We start from the raw sequence: 15,859 nt of genomic DNA on the forward strand, positions 1-15,859 counted from the left end.
TGAGCCCTGGAGATCCCCCAGGCTCTACCCCCAAACATTCAGTGGCCCATTCCCTTCCCAGACCCCACCCTCTCCTGGATCTAGGGTTGCCAGCCTCCAGGTGAGCCCTGGAGATCCCCAGGCTCTACCCCCAAACATCCAGAGGCCCATTCCCTTCCCAGACCCCAGGATACATTGGAGTTGGAGCCAGGAGACTGGGGGTGGAGCTAGGAGACACTGGGGGTGGAGCCAGGAGACATTGGAGTTGGAGCCAGCAGACTGGGAGTGGAGCTAGGAGACTGGGGGTGGAGCCTGGAGACATTGGGGTGGAGCAGGAGACTGGGGGTGGAGCCAGGAGACATTGGAGTTGGAGCCAGGAGACTGGGGATGGAGCTAGGAGACTGGGGGTAGAGCCTGGAGACATCCGGGGTGGAGCCAGGAGACTGGGGGTGGAGCCTGGAGACATTGGGGTGGAGCCAGGAGACATTGGAGTTGGAGCCAGCAGACTGGGGATGGAGCTAGGAGACTGGGGGTAGAGCCTGGAGACATTGGGGTGGAGCCAGGAGACTGGGGGTGGAGCCAGGAGACATTGGAGTTGGAGCCAGGAGACTGGGGGTGGAGCCTGGAGACATTGGGTGGAGCCAGGAGACATTGGAGTTGGTGCCAGCAGACTGGGGGTGGAGCTAGGATACTGGGGGTGGAGCCTGGAGACATTGGGGTGGAGCCAGGAGACATTGGAGTTGGAGCCAGGAGACTGGGGTGGAGCTAGGAGACTGGGGGTAGAGCCTGGAGACATTGGGGGTGGAGCCAGGAGACATTGGAGTTGGAGCCAGGAGACTGGGGGTGGAGCCAGGAGCAAGGGTGTGACGAGCATCACTGAAGTCCAAAGGGAGTTCCGGTCCTCACATTGAAAGGGACCGCACACCTTTCAAATGCCTTCCCTCCATTGGAAATAATGAAGGACGGGGGGCACCTTCTTTGGGGCTCATAGAACTGGACCCCCTGGCCCAATCCTTTTGAAACTTGGAGGGTACTTTGAGGAGAGGCGTCGGATGCTAAGCCGCAAATTTGGTGCCTCTAACTCAAAGCCCCAGATACCTAGGGATCAATTCTCCATTACAGTCTATGGGAATCGGTCTCCATAGGGAAAATGGAGTCTCCAGCAGACATTGCCCTCCACCCACACCCCCACCCCCACCCCCATTTTTCTGATGACCTTGAAGCGGGGGGGAGGACTTCCAAACGGGAGATCCCCTGCCCCACAACTGGGGAATGGCAACCCTATCCTGAAGATTTGCAGGTAGAGCCGGGGAAGGAGGGGTTTAGGGGAGGGAGGCGCCTCAGGTGTTTATAATACCATCGAGCCCGCCTCCAGACCACCACCGTCTCCAGGGAATCCACTCCCTGACGTCTGGACCTTGGCTGTAATTCCAGGAGGTCTTCGGAACCCACCTGGAAGTGATTGACCCTGGCCGTGAGACCCCCCCTTTCCTCCTTCTGTCTTTCCTCACAGGACAACAACAACACCTATTACGAAAGCCATTCGCTCAAAACCAACGCAGCAAACATTGTCCCCGCGTTCCCGTCTCAAACCGCCGTGACCATCGCAGTAGGTAAGGAGGGGCCTTTCAAGGCTGCTTAAACTGAGGAAGCGGCCTAGTCCACTCACCCAGAGCCAGTTTGGCACAGTGGTTAAGAGAGCAGACTCTTTATCGGGGAGAACCGGGTTCGATACCCCACTTCTCCACTTGCAGCTGCTGGAAGGGCCTTGGGTCAGCCGTAGCTCTCGTAGGCGTTTTCCATGAAAGGCAGCTTCTGTCAGAGCTCTCTCAGCCTCACCCACCTCACAGGGTGTCTGTTGTAGGGGAGGAAGGGAAAGGAGATTGTGAGCCGCTCTGAGACTCTTCGGAGTGGAGGGCGGGATATAAATCCAATATCTTCATCTACCTCACAGGGTGTCTGTTGTGGGGGAGGAAGGGAAAGGAGATTGTGAGCCACTCTGAGATTCAGATTGAAGGGTGGGGTATAAATCCAATATCTTCTTCTTCTTCCAACATGGCTTCTCTTATGTTCTTATATGACACAGAGTGTTGGACTGGAGGGGGGGCCATTGGCCTGATCCAACATGGCTTCTCTTATGTTCTTATTTGTAAGCTCTTGGAGGGTTGGCTACACCATGGGTGTGTGGCCTAATATGCAAAGGAGCTGCTAGAATCCCACTCCTGGTGACAACAAAGGCGGAGACAACGTTTATGGCTCAGAGTTGACATTTTGAAGCTGGAGGATGTCTGACTCATGTGCCTCTCTCCCCACCCACCCTCCCCGCTAACATTCAGATGGCAACCTGTATTCGGCATTGTCGGGAAGCAAGAGCACCATCCAGAGGAGCTATGGAAACAAAAAGCTGATCAAGACCGAAGACAATTGGCTGACCCGTAAGGAGACCCTGTCTGAGTCATTTGATAGAGAACCCTGAACATCTAGCACAAGGCTTAATGTAAAAGCCGCAAAGAATAAATGACAAATGTTTGAGAGCCGCAAGACATGAACGGCAGATGCTTGAGAGCCGGGAGGGAGGAAGGAAGGAAGGAAGGAAGGAAGGAAGGAAGGAAGGAAGGAAGGAAGGAAGGAAGGAAGGAAGGGAGGAAGGGAGGAAGGGAGGGAGGGAGGGAGGGAGGGAGGAAGGATAGAAGGAAGAGAGGAAGGAGGGAAGGAAGGAAGGGAGGGAGGGAAGAAGGATGGAAGGGAGGGAGGAAGGAAGGATGGAAGGAAGGAAGGGAGGAAGGAAGGATGGAAGGAAGGAAGGAAGGGAGGGAGGGAGGGAGGAGGGGGGAGGAAGGAAGGGAGGGAGGGGGAGGAAGGGAGGGAGGGAGAATGAAAGGAAGGAAGGAAGGAAGGGAGGGAGGGAAAGAGGGAGGGAGGAAGGAAGGGAGGAAGGAAGGGAGGGAGGAAGGAAGGAAGGAAGGAAGGAAGGAAGGAAGGAAGGAAGGAAGGAAGGAAGGAAGGAAGGAAGGAAGGAAGGGAAGGAGGTAGGAAGGAAGGGAGGGGGAGGGAGGGAAAGAGAGAGGAAGGGAGGGAGGGAGGGGGAGGGAGGGAGGGGGAGGGAGGGAGGGGGGAGGGAGAATGAAAGGAAGGAAGGAAGGAAGGAAGGAAGGAAGGAAGGAAGGGAGGGAGGGAAGAGGGAGGAAGGGAGGAGGAAGGAAGGAAGGGAAGGAGGTAGGAAGGAAGCGAGGGGGGAGGGAGGGAGGGAGGAAGCAACTTTAACTGCATTCTCCAATTTGCCAGCTGGAGAAGTGATTTAAAGAAAGAAATGCCTCCGCCAAGCCGGCCAATGGGGCAGTGGGAGCTTCAAGAGCCACAAAATATGTGTGAAAGAGCCACATTTTGGCCACCCCCACTTCAGGGTTTTAAATGTTTCTTCATATGTCGATGTTCACCACCGAGCGGACCTTATTTGGGTGGCTGGAGAGGGGTACAGAAGTCTTTAAATAAATAATAAATAAATTCTCAGTCTCCATGGAAGATCTGGAATGTTATTCTGTGCCACGTTTGCAGCTAAGCCGACTGGAAGTCTTACCCTCACAAAGTGATTTAATTCCTTGCCTCTGCTTCGCTTCTCTTTTGCCCCAGGGGTGGAATTCGTCAGCGCCGCCCTGCTGGCGGAGAGAAATCAAGTCAACGATGAAATTTACTTCTTTTACAATGAGGTTAACCAGAGCGCTGGCTTGGATGATGAACCATACAAAGCTCAACTCGGGCGTGTGTGCAAGGTATGGGGAGGAAGCGGGCCTCGCTTTGTTTCTGGAAAGGGCTTTTGTGATGTCCCCTTCACCGCTCACACAGAGCGCTGGTCCTCTGTCACCCTCTGCCACAAAAGGTTTGTGGACTGCAATCAACCTGCTGTATTCTGGCTTTTTCCTTCTTTCTCTAGGCAGATGACGGTGGAAAGAACATGCTGATAGATTCCTGGACCACCTTCCTGAAGGCAAGGCTGGTCTGTGGACACCCCAGAGACCCTAAGCGCTTTCATCGTCTCCGGGACGCCTTTCTCCTCAAAGAAGGCCGGACACTCTACGGAGTGTTCTCCAACACATGGTGAGACATGGCCAAGTCTCAGGAACTTGGTGAAACGTCAACTGAGAGGTGACATGATAGAGGTTTACAAATGTAGGTATGGGATAGAGGAGAAAGAAATACTTTTCTTCCTTTCTCATGATTCAAGAACTTGAACGTAAGAGAAGCCACATTGGATCAGGCCAACAGGGCTTCTCTTATGTTCTTATGTGACACAGAGTGTTGGACTGGATGGACCATTGGCCTGATCCAACATGGCTTCTCTTATGTTCTTATGTGACACAGAGTGTTGGACTGGAGGGGCCACTGGCCTGATCCAACATGGCTTCTCTTATGTTCTTATGTGACACAGAGTGTTGGACTGGATGGGCCACTGGCCTGATCCAACATGGCTTCTCTTATGTTCTTATGAGGCACAGAATGTTGGACTGGATGGGCCATTGGCCTGATCCAACATGGCTTCTCTTATTTTCTTATGTGACACAGAGTGTTGGACTGGATGGGCCATTGGCCTGATCCAACATGGCTTCTCTTATGTTCTTATGTGACACAAAGTGTTGGACTGGATGGGCCACTGGCCTGATCCAACATGGCTTCTCTTATGTGACACAGAGTGTTGGACTGGATGGGCCATTGGCCTGATCCAACATGACTTCTCTTATGTTCTTATGTGACACAGAGTGTTGGACTGGAGGGGCCACTGGCCTGATCCAACATGGCTTCTCTTATGTTCTTCTGTGACACAGAGTGTTGGACTGGATGGGCCATTGGCCTGATCCAACATGGCTTCTCTTATGTTCTTATATCTAAGGCTGTGATGCCCTGTCTTCTTTGTGGTTGCGGGGCCACAGAAGGAGGGCTTCAAAAGTTCTGCCCTGCTGGTAGGCCACATCAGTCGGTTCCCCTGGAGAAAATGGCTGCTTTGGGGAGGGAAGTGAACTCTACGGTGTCACACCCTGTTGAGATTCCTTCCTCTCCCGAATCCCACCCTCCACAGCTTCAACTCAAAATCTCCTGGAATTTCCCAAACCAAAGCTGGCAACCCCAGGCTCTGGTCTTTCCAGTTGCCTGGCAGAATGGACCTCGGGACACTGCCGAACCAATCCCTTTTGTCTTTCCCCAGGGGCAAAACGGCCGTTTGCAAGTATTCGATGAACGAGATCAGTTCTGCCTTCAAGACATCTAAACTGAGGGGATATACGGGCTCCTTATCCGGCAGCAGACCTGGAATGGTGAGTGCCCTTCTCCTTTGCATATTAGGCCACACCCCTCCGAGGTAGCCAATCCTCCTGGCGGTTACGGGGCTGTTAGTACAGGGGACTACTGTAAGCTCTTGGAGGATTGGCTACATCAGTAGGGTTGCCAATCCCCAGGTTGGGGCAGGGGATCCCCCGGTTTGGAGGCCCTCCCCCCGCTTCAGGGTCATCAGAAAGCAGGGGGGAGGGGAGGGAAAGGTCAGCTGGGAACTCTATTATTCCCTATGGAGATTTATTCCCATAGAAAATCATGAAGAATTGATCTGCGGGTATCTGGGGCTCTGGAAGGGCTGTTTTTTGGGGTAGAGGCACCAAATTTTCAGTATAGCATCTAGTGCCTCTCCCCAAAATACCCCCCAAGTTTCAAAAAGATTGGACCAGGGGGTCCAATTCTATGAGCCCCAAAAGAAGGTGCCCCTATCCTTCATGATTTCTTATGGAAGGAAGGCATTGAAAAGGTGTGCCGTCCCTTTCAATGTGATGGCCAGAACTCCCTTTGGAGTTCAATGATGCTTGTCACAGCCTTGCTCTTGGCTCCACCCCCAAAGTCTCCTGGCTCCACCCCCAAAGTCTCCTAGCTCCACCCCCAAAGTCCCCAGCTATTTCTTGAATTGAACTTGGCAACCCTATACATCAGTGGGGTGTGGCCTAATATGCAAAGGAGCTCCTGCTACCAAAAAAAAGCCCTGGGTTGACCCATTCCCTCCCCTCGCCCCTTTCGTGTCGGAATCCGGCCCTGCGCTGTTGCTCTGGTTGTGGTAGGAAGTGCCGTCAAGTTGCACCTAAGTTATGGCAACTCTGTAGGGGTTTTCAAGGCAAGAGAGGGACAGAGGTGGTTTGCACTTGCCTACCTCCGCGTAGCAATTCCTGGACTCCCTTGGTGGTCTCCCGTTCGAGTTCTAACCAGGGCTAACCCTGCTTATATTCCGAGATGTGACGAGGTCAACCTATCTGCTCCTTCATTCTGGCTGAACCAGGATTCCTAAAATTAGTCCCAGGGATTGGATCCTGCAAAACAGCTAACACAGGAATTCACCCCAAGAGAGTTTGGTGTCGTGGTTAAGTGTGCAGACTCTTATCTGGGAGAACCAGGTTTGATTCCCCACTCCTCCACTTGCACCTGCCTTGGGTCAGCCAGAGCTCTGGCAGAGGTTTTCCTTGAAAGGGCAGCTGCTATGAGAGCCCTCTCCAGCCCCACCCACCTTACAGGGTGTCTGTTGTGGGGGAAGAAGGAGATTGTGAGTCACTCTGAGACTCTGAGATTTAGAGATAGGACGCGATATAAATCCAATATCATCTTCTTCTTCCTCTTCTTCTTCTGGAGGAGTGGGGTTTGATTCCCCACACCTCCACTTGCACCTGCTGGAATGGCCTTGGGTTAGCCATAGCTCTGGCAAAGGTTGTCCTTGAAAGGGCAGCTGCTGAGAAAGCTCTCTCAGCCCCACCCACCTCACAGGGTGTCTGTTGTGAGGGAAGAAGATATAGGGGATTGTAAGCTGCTCTGAGTCTCTGATTCAGAGAAAAGGGCAGGGTATAAATCTGCAGTCTTCTTCTTCTTCACACTGCCCTGACTTCTCCTTCTTTGCTTTCTCTTTTCCAACCCAGTGCGTTGCATCTAGCGCCCAAACTCCCAAAACCACCCTGACCATCATTAAGGACCACCCCGAAATAGAGACGGTCATCTACCCAGAGGGACAGCGTCCCCTTTACCTTCTTGAGAACAATGAAACCTACACCCAGGTTGTGGCCGACAGGGTGCGAGATGCCAGCAACACCACTCGGGATGTCCTCTTCCTTGGAACAGGTGAGCTTAGCATGGAACACAAGAACACAAGAAGAGCCCTGCTGGATCAAACCACTGAGGGTTCATCTAGTCCAGCCTCCTGTCTCACACAGTGGCCAACCAGTTCATCTGGAGGGCCAACAGCAGGGCAGAGAGGCTGAGGCCTTTCCCCTGAGGAGAACATCAGAAGAGCCCTGCTGGGTCAGACCAGGGAGGGTCCATCTAGTCCAGCATCCTGTCTCACACAGAGGCCAACCAGTTCCTCTGGAGGGCCAACAGCAGGGCACAGAGGCTGAGGCCTTCCCCTGAGAAGAGCATCAGAAGAGCCCTGCTGGGTCAGACCAGGGAGGGTCCATCCAGTCCAGCCTCTTGTCTCACACAGTGACCAACCAGTTCCTCTGGACGGCCAATAACAGGGCAGAGAGGCTGAGGCCTTCCTTTGAGAAGAACATCAGAAGAGCCCTGCTGGGTCAGACCAGGAAGGGTTCATCTAGTCCCTCCTGTCTCACACAGGGGCCAACCAGTTTCCTCTGGAGGGCCAACAACAGGGCAGAGACGTTGTGGCCTTCCCCTGAGAAGAACAGCAGAAGAGACTTGATGGGTCAGACCAGTGAGGGTCCACGTAGTCCAGCCTCCTGTCTCACACAGTGGCCAACCAGTTCATCTGGAGGGCCAACAGCAGGGCAGAGAGGCTGAGGCCTTCTCCTGAGGAGAACATCAGAAGAGCCCTGCTGGGTCAGACCAGGGAGGGTCCATCTAGTCCAGCATCCTGTCTCACACAGAGGCCAACCAGTTTCTCTGGAGGACCAACAGCAGGGCAGAGAGGCTGAGGCCTTCCCCTGAGAAGAGAATCAGAAGAGCCCTGCTGGGTCAGGCCAGGGAGGGTCCATCCAGTCCAGCCTCTTGTCTCACACAGTGACCAACCAGTTCCTCTGGACGGCCAATAACAGGGCAGAGAGGCTGAGGCCTTCCTTTGAGAAGAACATCAGAAGAGCCCTGCTGGGTCAGACCAGGAAGGGTTCATCTAGTCCCTCCTGTCTCACACAGTGGCCAACCAGTTCCTCTGGAGGGCCAACAACAGGGCAGAGAGGCCGAGGCCTTCCCCTGGGAAGAACCTCACTAGAGCCCTGCTGGGTCAGACCAGTGGAGGGTCCATCTAGTCCAGCCTCCTGTCTCACACAGTGGCCAGCCAGTTCCTCTGGAGGGCCAACAACAGGGCAGAGAGGCCGAGGCCTTCCCTGAGAAGAACCTCAGAAGAGCCCTGCTGGGTCAGACCAGTGAGGGTCCATCCAGTCAAGCCTCCTGTCTCACACAGTGGCCAAGAACCATTTCCTCTCTCTCCCCTGATGTGCCCGTCATTGTCCTCAACCATATGCCCGGCGGAAGAACTCAGTTTCACAGGCCCTGAACTCAGTTTCACAAGTCCAGCAAGGCCCTGATCTCTCCGGGAAGAGCATCCCACCAGGTTGGAGCCAGGGCTGAAAAGGCCCGGTTGAGGGACAGGGTGGACAGTAAATAAAATGTAAGCTCTTTAGGGCAAGCTCTATGGCATCACATCTCTGGCTGAGTTGCAATCCCCGCCCCAAACTCCACACTCTCTGTGCCTATTTTCAGGCATTTCCCACCCCAGAGTCAGTGTTCCCTCTAAGATGAGTGTGAGCTAGCTCACAGTTTTTTAGCCGCTGGCGCACACATTTTTTGGTCTTAGCTCAGAAAAATTGCCCCAGAGTATGGTTGCCAATCCCCAGGTGGGGGCAGTGGATCCCCCAGTTTGGAGACCCTCCCCCCGCTTCAGGGTCATCAGAAAGCGGGGGGAGGGGAGAAAATGTCTGCTGGGAACTCTATTATTCCCTAGGGAGATTTATTCCCATAAAAAATCATGGAGAATTGATCTGCGGGTATCAGGGGCTCGGGGGGGGGGCTGTTTTTTGGAGTAGAGGCACCAAATTTCAGTATAGCATCTAGTGCCTTTTCCCAAAATACCCCCAAGTTTCAAAAAGATTGGACCAGGGGGTCCAATTCTATGAGCCCCAAAAGAAGGTGCCCCTATCCTTCATTATTTTCCTATGGAAGGAAGACATTTAAGGGGTGCTGTCCCTTTAAATGTGATGGCCAGAACTCCCTTGGAGTTCAATTATGCTTGTCACAGCCTTGATCTTGGCTCCACCCCTAATGTCTCCTGGCTCCACCCCCAAAGTCCCCAGATATTCTTGAATTGGACATGGCAACCCAAAGTAGCTCACAACTATAACACCAGGAGCTCACAAAGTACAATTTTGGCTCACAAGACTCCACAGCATGGAGGGAACATTGGCCAGAAATGACACTCCCTACTGCAGACTGCTGCTGGACGAGCTGCCAATCTGGCCATCCCACGTTTGAATCTTCTCTCTTTTTTTTTGGCAGATCAAGGGAAGATCCACAAGGTCCTTCAAAAGGGAGAGCAGACGGTGATCATCGCGGAGCTAAGCCCCTTCAAGAAAGAAGCGCCCGTCTCTTCCATGGTCTTGGACACAACTATGGTAAGAGGTGGACTAACCTGGTGAAGGGCGTCTCCGTGGTCCTCCTAGGAAATTTTCCAGGACAGAGTAGCTCTCTGGTCTGAGCAGCCATTGCCCTTCTGCTTTCTGGGTCCATTTCCTGTTTGGGTCCTGTCTCCTTCCAGGGTATGCTCTTCCCCTCTGATGTAGCCAGTCCTCCAAGAGCTTATAAGACTCTTTTTTTTGTAAGCTCTTGGAGGATTGGCTACATCAGAGGGTGTGGCCTAATATGCTAGAATTCCACCCCTGTGCTCGTCATAGATTCATAAAATCAATAAAATGAATTTTAACAGGGATAAATGTAAAGTTCAGCTTTTAGGTAGGAAAAATCCAATGCGTGGTTATAGGATGGGGGAGACTTGCCGGAGCAGTAGTGTGTTCGAAAAGGATCTAGGGGTCTTAGTGGACCATACGCTGAACATGAGTCAACAGTGTGATGCGGTGGCTAAAAAAGGCCAATGCAATTTTGGGCTGCATCAACAGAAGTCTAGTGTCCAGATCACGTGATGTGATGGTATCGCTTTACTCTGCTCTGGTAAGACCTCACTTGGGGAGTATTGTGTTCAGTTTTGGACACCACATTTTAAGAAGGACATAGACAAGCTGGAACGGACCCAGAGGAGGGCAACGAAGATGGTGAGGGGCCTGGGGACCAAGTCCTATAAGGAAAGGTTGAAGGAGCTGGGGATGTTTAGCCTGGAGTGGAGGCGGCTGAGAGGTGATAGGATCACCATCTTCAAGTCCCTTGAAGGGCTGTCATATAGAGGATGGTGTGGAATTGTTTTCTCTGGCCCCGGAAGGTAGGACCAGAACCTATGGGATGAAATTAAATCAAGAGAGTTTCCGACTCAACATGAGGAAGAATTTCCTGACCGTTAGAGCGATTCCTCAGTGGAACAGGCTTCCTCCTCGGGAGGTGGTGAGCTCCATCTAGCCATCTAGCCTCTGTGAAAAACCTCCAAGGAAAGAGAGCCCACCACCTCCCAAGGAGAAAACCTGTTCCACTAAGGAACCGCTCGAAAAACCTCCAAGGAAGGAGAGCCCACCACCTCCCAAGGAGGAAGCCTGTTCCACTGAGGAACCGCTCTTAACAGTCATAGAATCCTAGAGTTGGAAGGGACCTCCAGGGTCATCTAGTCCAACCCCCTGCACAATGCAGGAAACTCACAAAGACCTCCCCTAAATTCACAGGATCTTCATTACTGTCAGATGGCAATCTAGCCTCTGTTGAAAAAACTCTCCAAGGAAGGAGAGCCCACCACCTCCCAAGGAGGAAGCCCTGTTCCACTGAGGAACCGCTCTTAACAGTCATAGAATCCTAGAGTTGGAAGGGACCTCCAGGGTCATCTAGTCCAACCCCCTGCACAATGCAGGAAACTCACAAAGACCTCCCCCTAAATCCACAGGATCTTCATTGCTGTCAGATGGCCATCTAGCCTCTGTTGAAAAACCTCCAAGGAAGGAGAGCCCACCACCCTCCCAAGGAGGAAGCCTGTTCCACTGAGGAACCGCTCGAACGGTCAGGAAGTTCTCCCTAATGTTGAGCTGGAAACTCTCTTGATTTAATTTCAACCTACTGATTCTGGTTCAACCTTTTGGGGTCACAGAAAACAACTCTAGATGTCTCCTAGGATCTGTGATGGCTTCCCCCCGCCCCAAGAACTTCCCCTGCTGGGAAACGGTCTTGAACTCCGGCTGAAAGGAACCCTCATTTCCATCCTCCAGAAGTGTTCCGAACGAGCAACCCGTTCCCTTGCTCCTTTTCACCCTCAGCTATAACCTGGCTTCTCTCTGGCAGGGTCACCTGTACGTGAGCACCGAGTTCGAGGTGGCGCGTCTCTCGCTGGCAGACTGCGACCAGTACAAAGACACCTGCTGGAACTGCGTCCTGGCCCGCGACCCGTATTGCGGGTGGAACCCAAGCGGCCTCGCTTGTTCGGCCGTCTCTCAAGCTGGAAACTACAGTGGCAGGTATGCCAAGGAAGCAGTGGGGTGCAGCAACTTGGGGGGGGGGGCATAGCGTGGCCACTGGTCCCCATCTGTCCCAGACCCAAGCTCAGAGTGTAGCTTTAGAAGTCACCAAGATTTTAGCCCAGAAACGAAGAGAGTAGCTGTTGCCCAGATCCTGGAAACTAACCAGGGTCGACTCTGGCAATTACTTGGATTGGGGTGACCTCCTTGGAATACCAGCAGTTGGGAGAGCAGGGGCAGACTTTATTCAGCCGCCTCTCTGGATATCCTCCAGGCTCCCAGTAGGGGTCAGTCACCAACAGCGTTCCCTCTGGGATGAGTTAGTGTGAGCTAGCTCACTATTTTTTAGCCTCTGACTCACACATTTTTGTCTTAGCTCAGGAAAAATGGCCCCCAGAGCAAACGAATTTACACAGTAACCCAGAAGAAGGAAGGGAGGGGAGGGGAGGGGAGCGGAGGGAGGGAGGGGAGGGAGAAGGGAGGGGATGAAGGACGGAAAGAGGGGAGGGAGGGGAGGAAGGAAGGGAGGGGAAGGGAGGGAGGGGAGGAAGGATGAAAGGAGCGAGGGAGGGGAGGAAGGAAGGAAGGGGAGGAAGGAAGGGGAGGGGAGGGGAGGGAAGGGATGAAGGACGGAAGGAGGGAAGGGAGGGGAGGAAGGAAGGAAGGGAAGGAAGGGTAGGGAAGTGTTATGTATTGAACATAATGTAATGTGCCCTTGTGGGGGGAAGTTTGACCGACCAGGATTGGCCTGGTCGGAGGAGGGGGCTGTAATGTGCCCTTGTAATGTGCTACTGAATAAACCATCTCGTTCTCAGTACATTACAGGAAGGGAGGGGGAGGGGAGGGAGAGAAGGGATGAAGAACGGAAGGAGGGAAGGGAAGGGAAGGGAAGGGAGGGATGGGGGAGGGGGAGGGAAGGGAAGGGAGGAAAGGAGGGAGGGATGAAGGAGGGGAGGACGGAAGGAGGGAAGGGAGGGGAGGGAGGGGAAGGGAGGGAGGGAGGGAAGGAGGGGAGGGAGGGAGGGAGGAAAGGAGGGAGGGGATGAAGGACAGAAGGAGGGAGGGAGGGGAGGAAGGAAGGAAGGAAGGGAGGAAGGGAGGGGAGGGAGGGAGAGGGAGGGGAGGAAGGAAGGCAGGAAGGAGGGGAGGGGAGGAAGGAAAGAAGGAAGGGAGGAAAGTGGGATTCAGGAATGACAGGAATTAGTTCGTAGAAGCAGCACCCAGAAAAGAGAAAGCTAGTTGCCAAATCCAAACGCCTCATTTTGTGCTCCCGCCACTCTCTTCCCCCCTGCCTCTGTACCTCTTCCTCTCCCAGCTTGCTTCAAAGCCTGGATCCGCAGTCCACAGATGTGTGCAAAGGCGTCGAAGGTAAGCTTCCACCCCCTTGCTTCCCTTCCCTGGTGCATGGCGCAGTGGCCGCAAGGTTCTCCAGGCGTGGGCCGAGGGCAATCGGTAGCTTGAGGAAAGCACATCGGCGGCAGAATTCACACCCGCCCCTTGGCAGCCCCTTTGTTTGCCGTTTGGGTGCGGCAGGTGTGAAAAGGGAAAGGCGGGTTCCTGGATGGGCGTTTCTGCCTTCCTGCGTGACATTTCGGTCTCAGAGCCTCCGCTACAAATCCAGAGGCCCTGGTTCGAATCTCACGTCTGCCACGAACTCACCAAGGGCGGTCCAAGATTTCGACTCAGGCTTAAGCAGCCGGGAAAGACTCCAAATTAATGATATGGAGAAGTTAAGTCAATAGGGGCCCCTAGTCCTCTCCACATCACGTTAGAGCTGGGAGGGACGGTGGCTCAGTGGCAGAGCATCTTCTTGGTAAGCAGGAGGTCCCAGGTTCAATCCCCGGCATCTCCAACTAAAAAAAGGGTCCTGGCAAGTAGGTGTGAAAAGCCTCAGCTCGAGACCCTAGAGAACATATTGTGTGGCTCTCAAAGCCTCCACTGCCCCGTCAGCCAGCATGGAAGAGGCACTTGTCTCTTTAAACCACTTCTCCAAGCCAGCCAGCAGCTTGAGGAATGCATTTAAGTTAAAGTTGCTTTCTTTTCACCTCTCCTCCCTCCCCTTCTATTCTTTCTTTCTTTCTTTCTTTCTTTCTTTCTTTCTTTCTTTCTTTCTTTCTTTCTTTCTTTCTTTCTTTCTTTCTTTCTTTCTTTCTTTCTTTCTTTCTTTCTTTCTTTCTCTCTTTCTTCCTTCCTTCCTTCCTTCCTTCCTTCCTTCCTTCCTTCCTTCCTTCCTTCCTTCCTTCCTTCCTTCCTTCCTTCCTTCCAACATCTGACGTTCATGACTTGCGGCTCTCAAACATCTGACATTTATTCTATGTGGCTCTTATGTTAGACAACTTTGGCCACCCCTGGTCTAGGGCCTACTGTGAGCTCCAGGAGGATTGGCTACATCAGGGCTCATATGCAAAGGAGTTCCTGCTGCCCAAAAAAAGCCCTGAAGTTAGGGTTAACTGTTATTTTCAAAATCCTCGATTCTGATTGGCTGACATCCTGTTTGTTGAGGAAAGCTACACCCCTCTTAGATCATGGGGCCCCAACATGGGGTACATAGAGCATGCCAATTCCTTTCCTGGTATCTATCGAGTGTTTTTAGAAATTGGGCAGTGCCAGGAAAGGCCTTTCCCCAGCAAGGGTTCTGATCACTTGGTAGCTGGCTTCATCTGTGGCAGCCATTTTGTGGCTGGCTTCATCTCCTGTGGCAGCCATTTTGTGGCTGGCTTCGTCTCCTGTGGCAGCCATTTTGTGGCTGGCTTCATCTCCTGTGGCAGCCATTTTGTGACTGCGCCCACCATGCTATGGCAACTCTAGGGAGAACCGGGTTTGATTCCCTGCTCCTCCACTTGCAGCTGCTGGAATGGCCTTGGGTCAGCCATAGCTCTCATAGGTCTCTGAAATGGCAGCTTTTGGGAGAGCTCTTTCAGCCCCACCCACCTCACGGGGTGTCTGTTGTGAGGGAGGAAGATAAAGGAGATTGTGAGCCACTCAGATTCAGAGTAGAGGGCAGGATATAAATCCAATATCATCATCATCATCTTCATTAGCTTACAAGGTACTGTAACTGACATATGACCTGCTCATAGGGGAGAGCCTATGTCCTCATGGAGAGCCAGTTTGGTGTAGTGGCTAAGTGCATGGACTCTTATCTGGGAGAACCAGGTTTGATTCCTCACTCCTCCACTTGCACCTGCTGGAATGGCCTTGGGTCAGCCATAGCTATCACAAGAGTTGTCCTTGAAAGGGCAGCTGCTGTGAGAGCCCTCTCAGCCCCACCCACCTCACAGGGTGTCTGTTGTGTGGAGGGAGAAGATACAGGAAATTATAAGCCGCTCTGAGTCTCTGATTCAGGGAAAAGGGTGGGATATAAATCTGCAATTCTTCTTATTCTCATTCTTCATCTAAATTCAGCAGATTAACCAAAAACATTATCTCAAAATATTGTGTCTCTAAAAACCACGCCTCCTCTTTTGTCTCTTTGTTTTCCCTTAAATTCCAAACTCTCAAGAACAAAAGTCCCAGGAGGCTCTCAAGAAAGTGAGCGTGGACCCCACCGGCTACATCTACTTACCCTGCCCCATGCGATCCCACCACGCCACCTACACGTGGGTCAAGGATGACTCCACGACATACTCGTGCTCCATGGATGGGGAGTCCTGCACCCTTCGTTTTGGGGAGGCCACCCCCATGGACAAGGGTGTCTTCAAATGCACCTCCAAAGAAGAAGGCTACCGGGAGGAGATAACGGCTTACGAGGTCACGCTTAACGTCGGCTGGATCCCCAAGGTCTCCTCGGTGCTGGTTGCCACGGGCGTCTTGTTTCTGGCTGTTACGATCCTCCTCTTGTAGACTGAACTCGTGGGTAGGAGCAAAGCCCGTTCACACTGCCAACGAATCGTCTTTCCTCCCCCTCCACACACCTTTTAAATCGCTATTCAGGTGACCTGCCTGGATAGTCTCCCTTCCCTACTGATGTTTGACTGTGGATTGATTGCGCTCAGCTCAACAAAACAATGGTTTTGCCGCCATCGAACCCAAAAGCTCCATCTGCAGATCAAACTCAATTAACTCGTCTCTACGGTCGTCCCTTTTTCCTTCCTGAATAATTGCTATTACAACGGCTGTGCTCCTGGATCGACGAAAGCGAAAGATTTGTTAAGGATCTAAGAGAAGCCATGTTGGATCAGACCAACAGCCCATCCAGTCCAACACTGTGTGTCACACAGTGGCCAAAAAACCAGGCGCCATCAAGAGGTCCACCA

The 15,859-nt window shown here is 52.8% G+C and overlaps 1 protein-coding gene across 1 annotated transcript in view; it reads left to right on the forward strand.

Annotated features, from left to right (window-relative positions):
• The window catches only part of LOC132585733 (semaphorin-7A-like), a 23,873-nt gene extending 8,346 nt beyond the window's left edge, over positions 1 to 15,527 (forward strand). The window contains exons 7-16 of the mRNA XM_060257648.1: positions 1,493 to 1,592; positions 2,316 to 2,414; positions 3,610 to 3,749; positions 3,911 to 4,074; positions 5,177 to 5,285; positions 6,915 to 7,113; positions 9,499 to 9,614; positions 11,431 to 11,603; positions 12,919 to 12,971; positions 15,106 to 15,527. Coding sequence (XP_060113631.1) covers positions 1,493 to 1,592; positions 2,316 to 2,414; positions 3,610 to 3,749; positions 3,911 to 4,074; positions 5,177 to 5,285; positions 6,915 to 7,113; positions 9,499 to 9,614; positions 11,431 to 11,603; positions 12,919 to 12,971; positions 15,106 to 15,446 — 1,494 coding nt within the window. The 3' untranslated portion in view covers positions 15,447 to 15,527. The remainder of the gene's footprint in view (positions 1 to 1,492; positions 1,593 to 2,315; positions 2,415 to 3,609; positions 3,750 to 3,910; positions 4,075 to 5,176; positions 5,286 to 6,914; positions 7,114 to 9,498; positions 9,615 to 11,430; positions 11,604 to 12,918; positions 12,972 to 15,105) is intronic.
• Positions 15,528 to 15,859: the final 332 nt, after the last annotated feature.

This window comes from Heteronotia binoei, chromosome 1 (assembly GCF_032191835.1).
Source record: "Heteronotia binoei isolate CCM8104 ecotype False Entrance Well chromosome 1, APGP_CSIRO_Hbin_v1, whole genome shotgun sequence".
NCBI classification, from domain to species: Eukaryota; Metazoa; Chordata; class Lepidosauria; order Squamata; family Gekkonidae; genus Heteronotia; species Heteronotia binoei.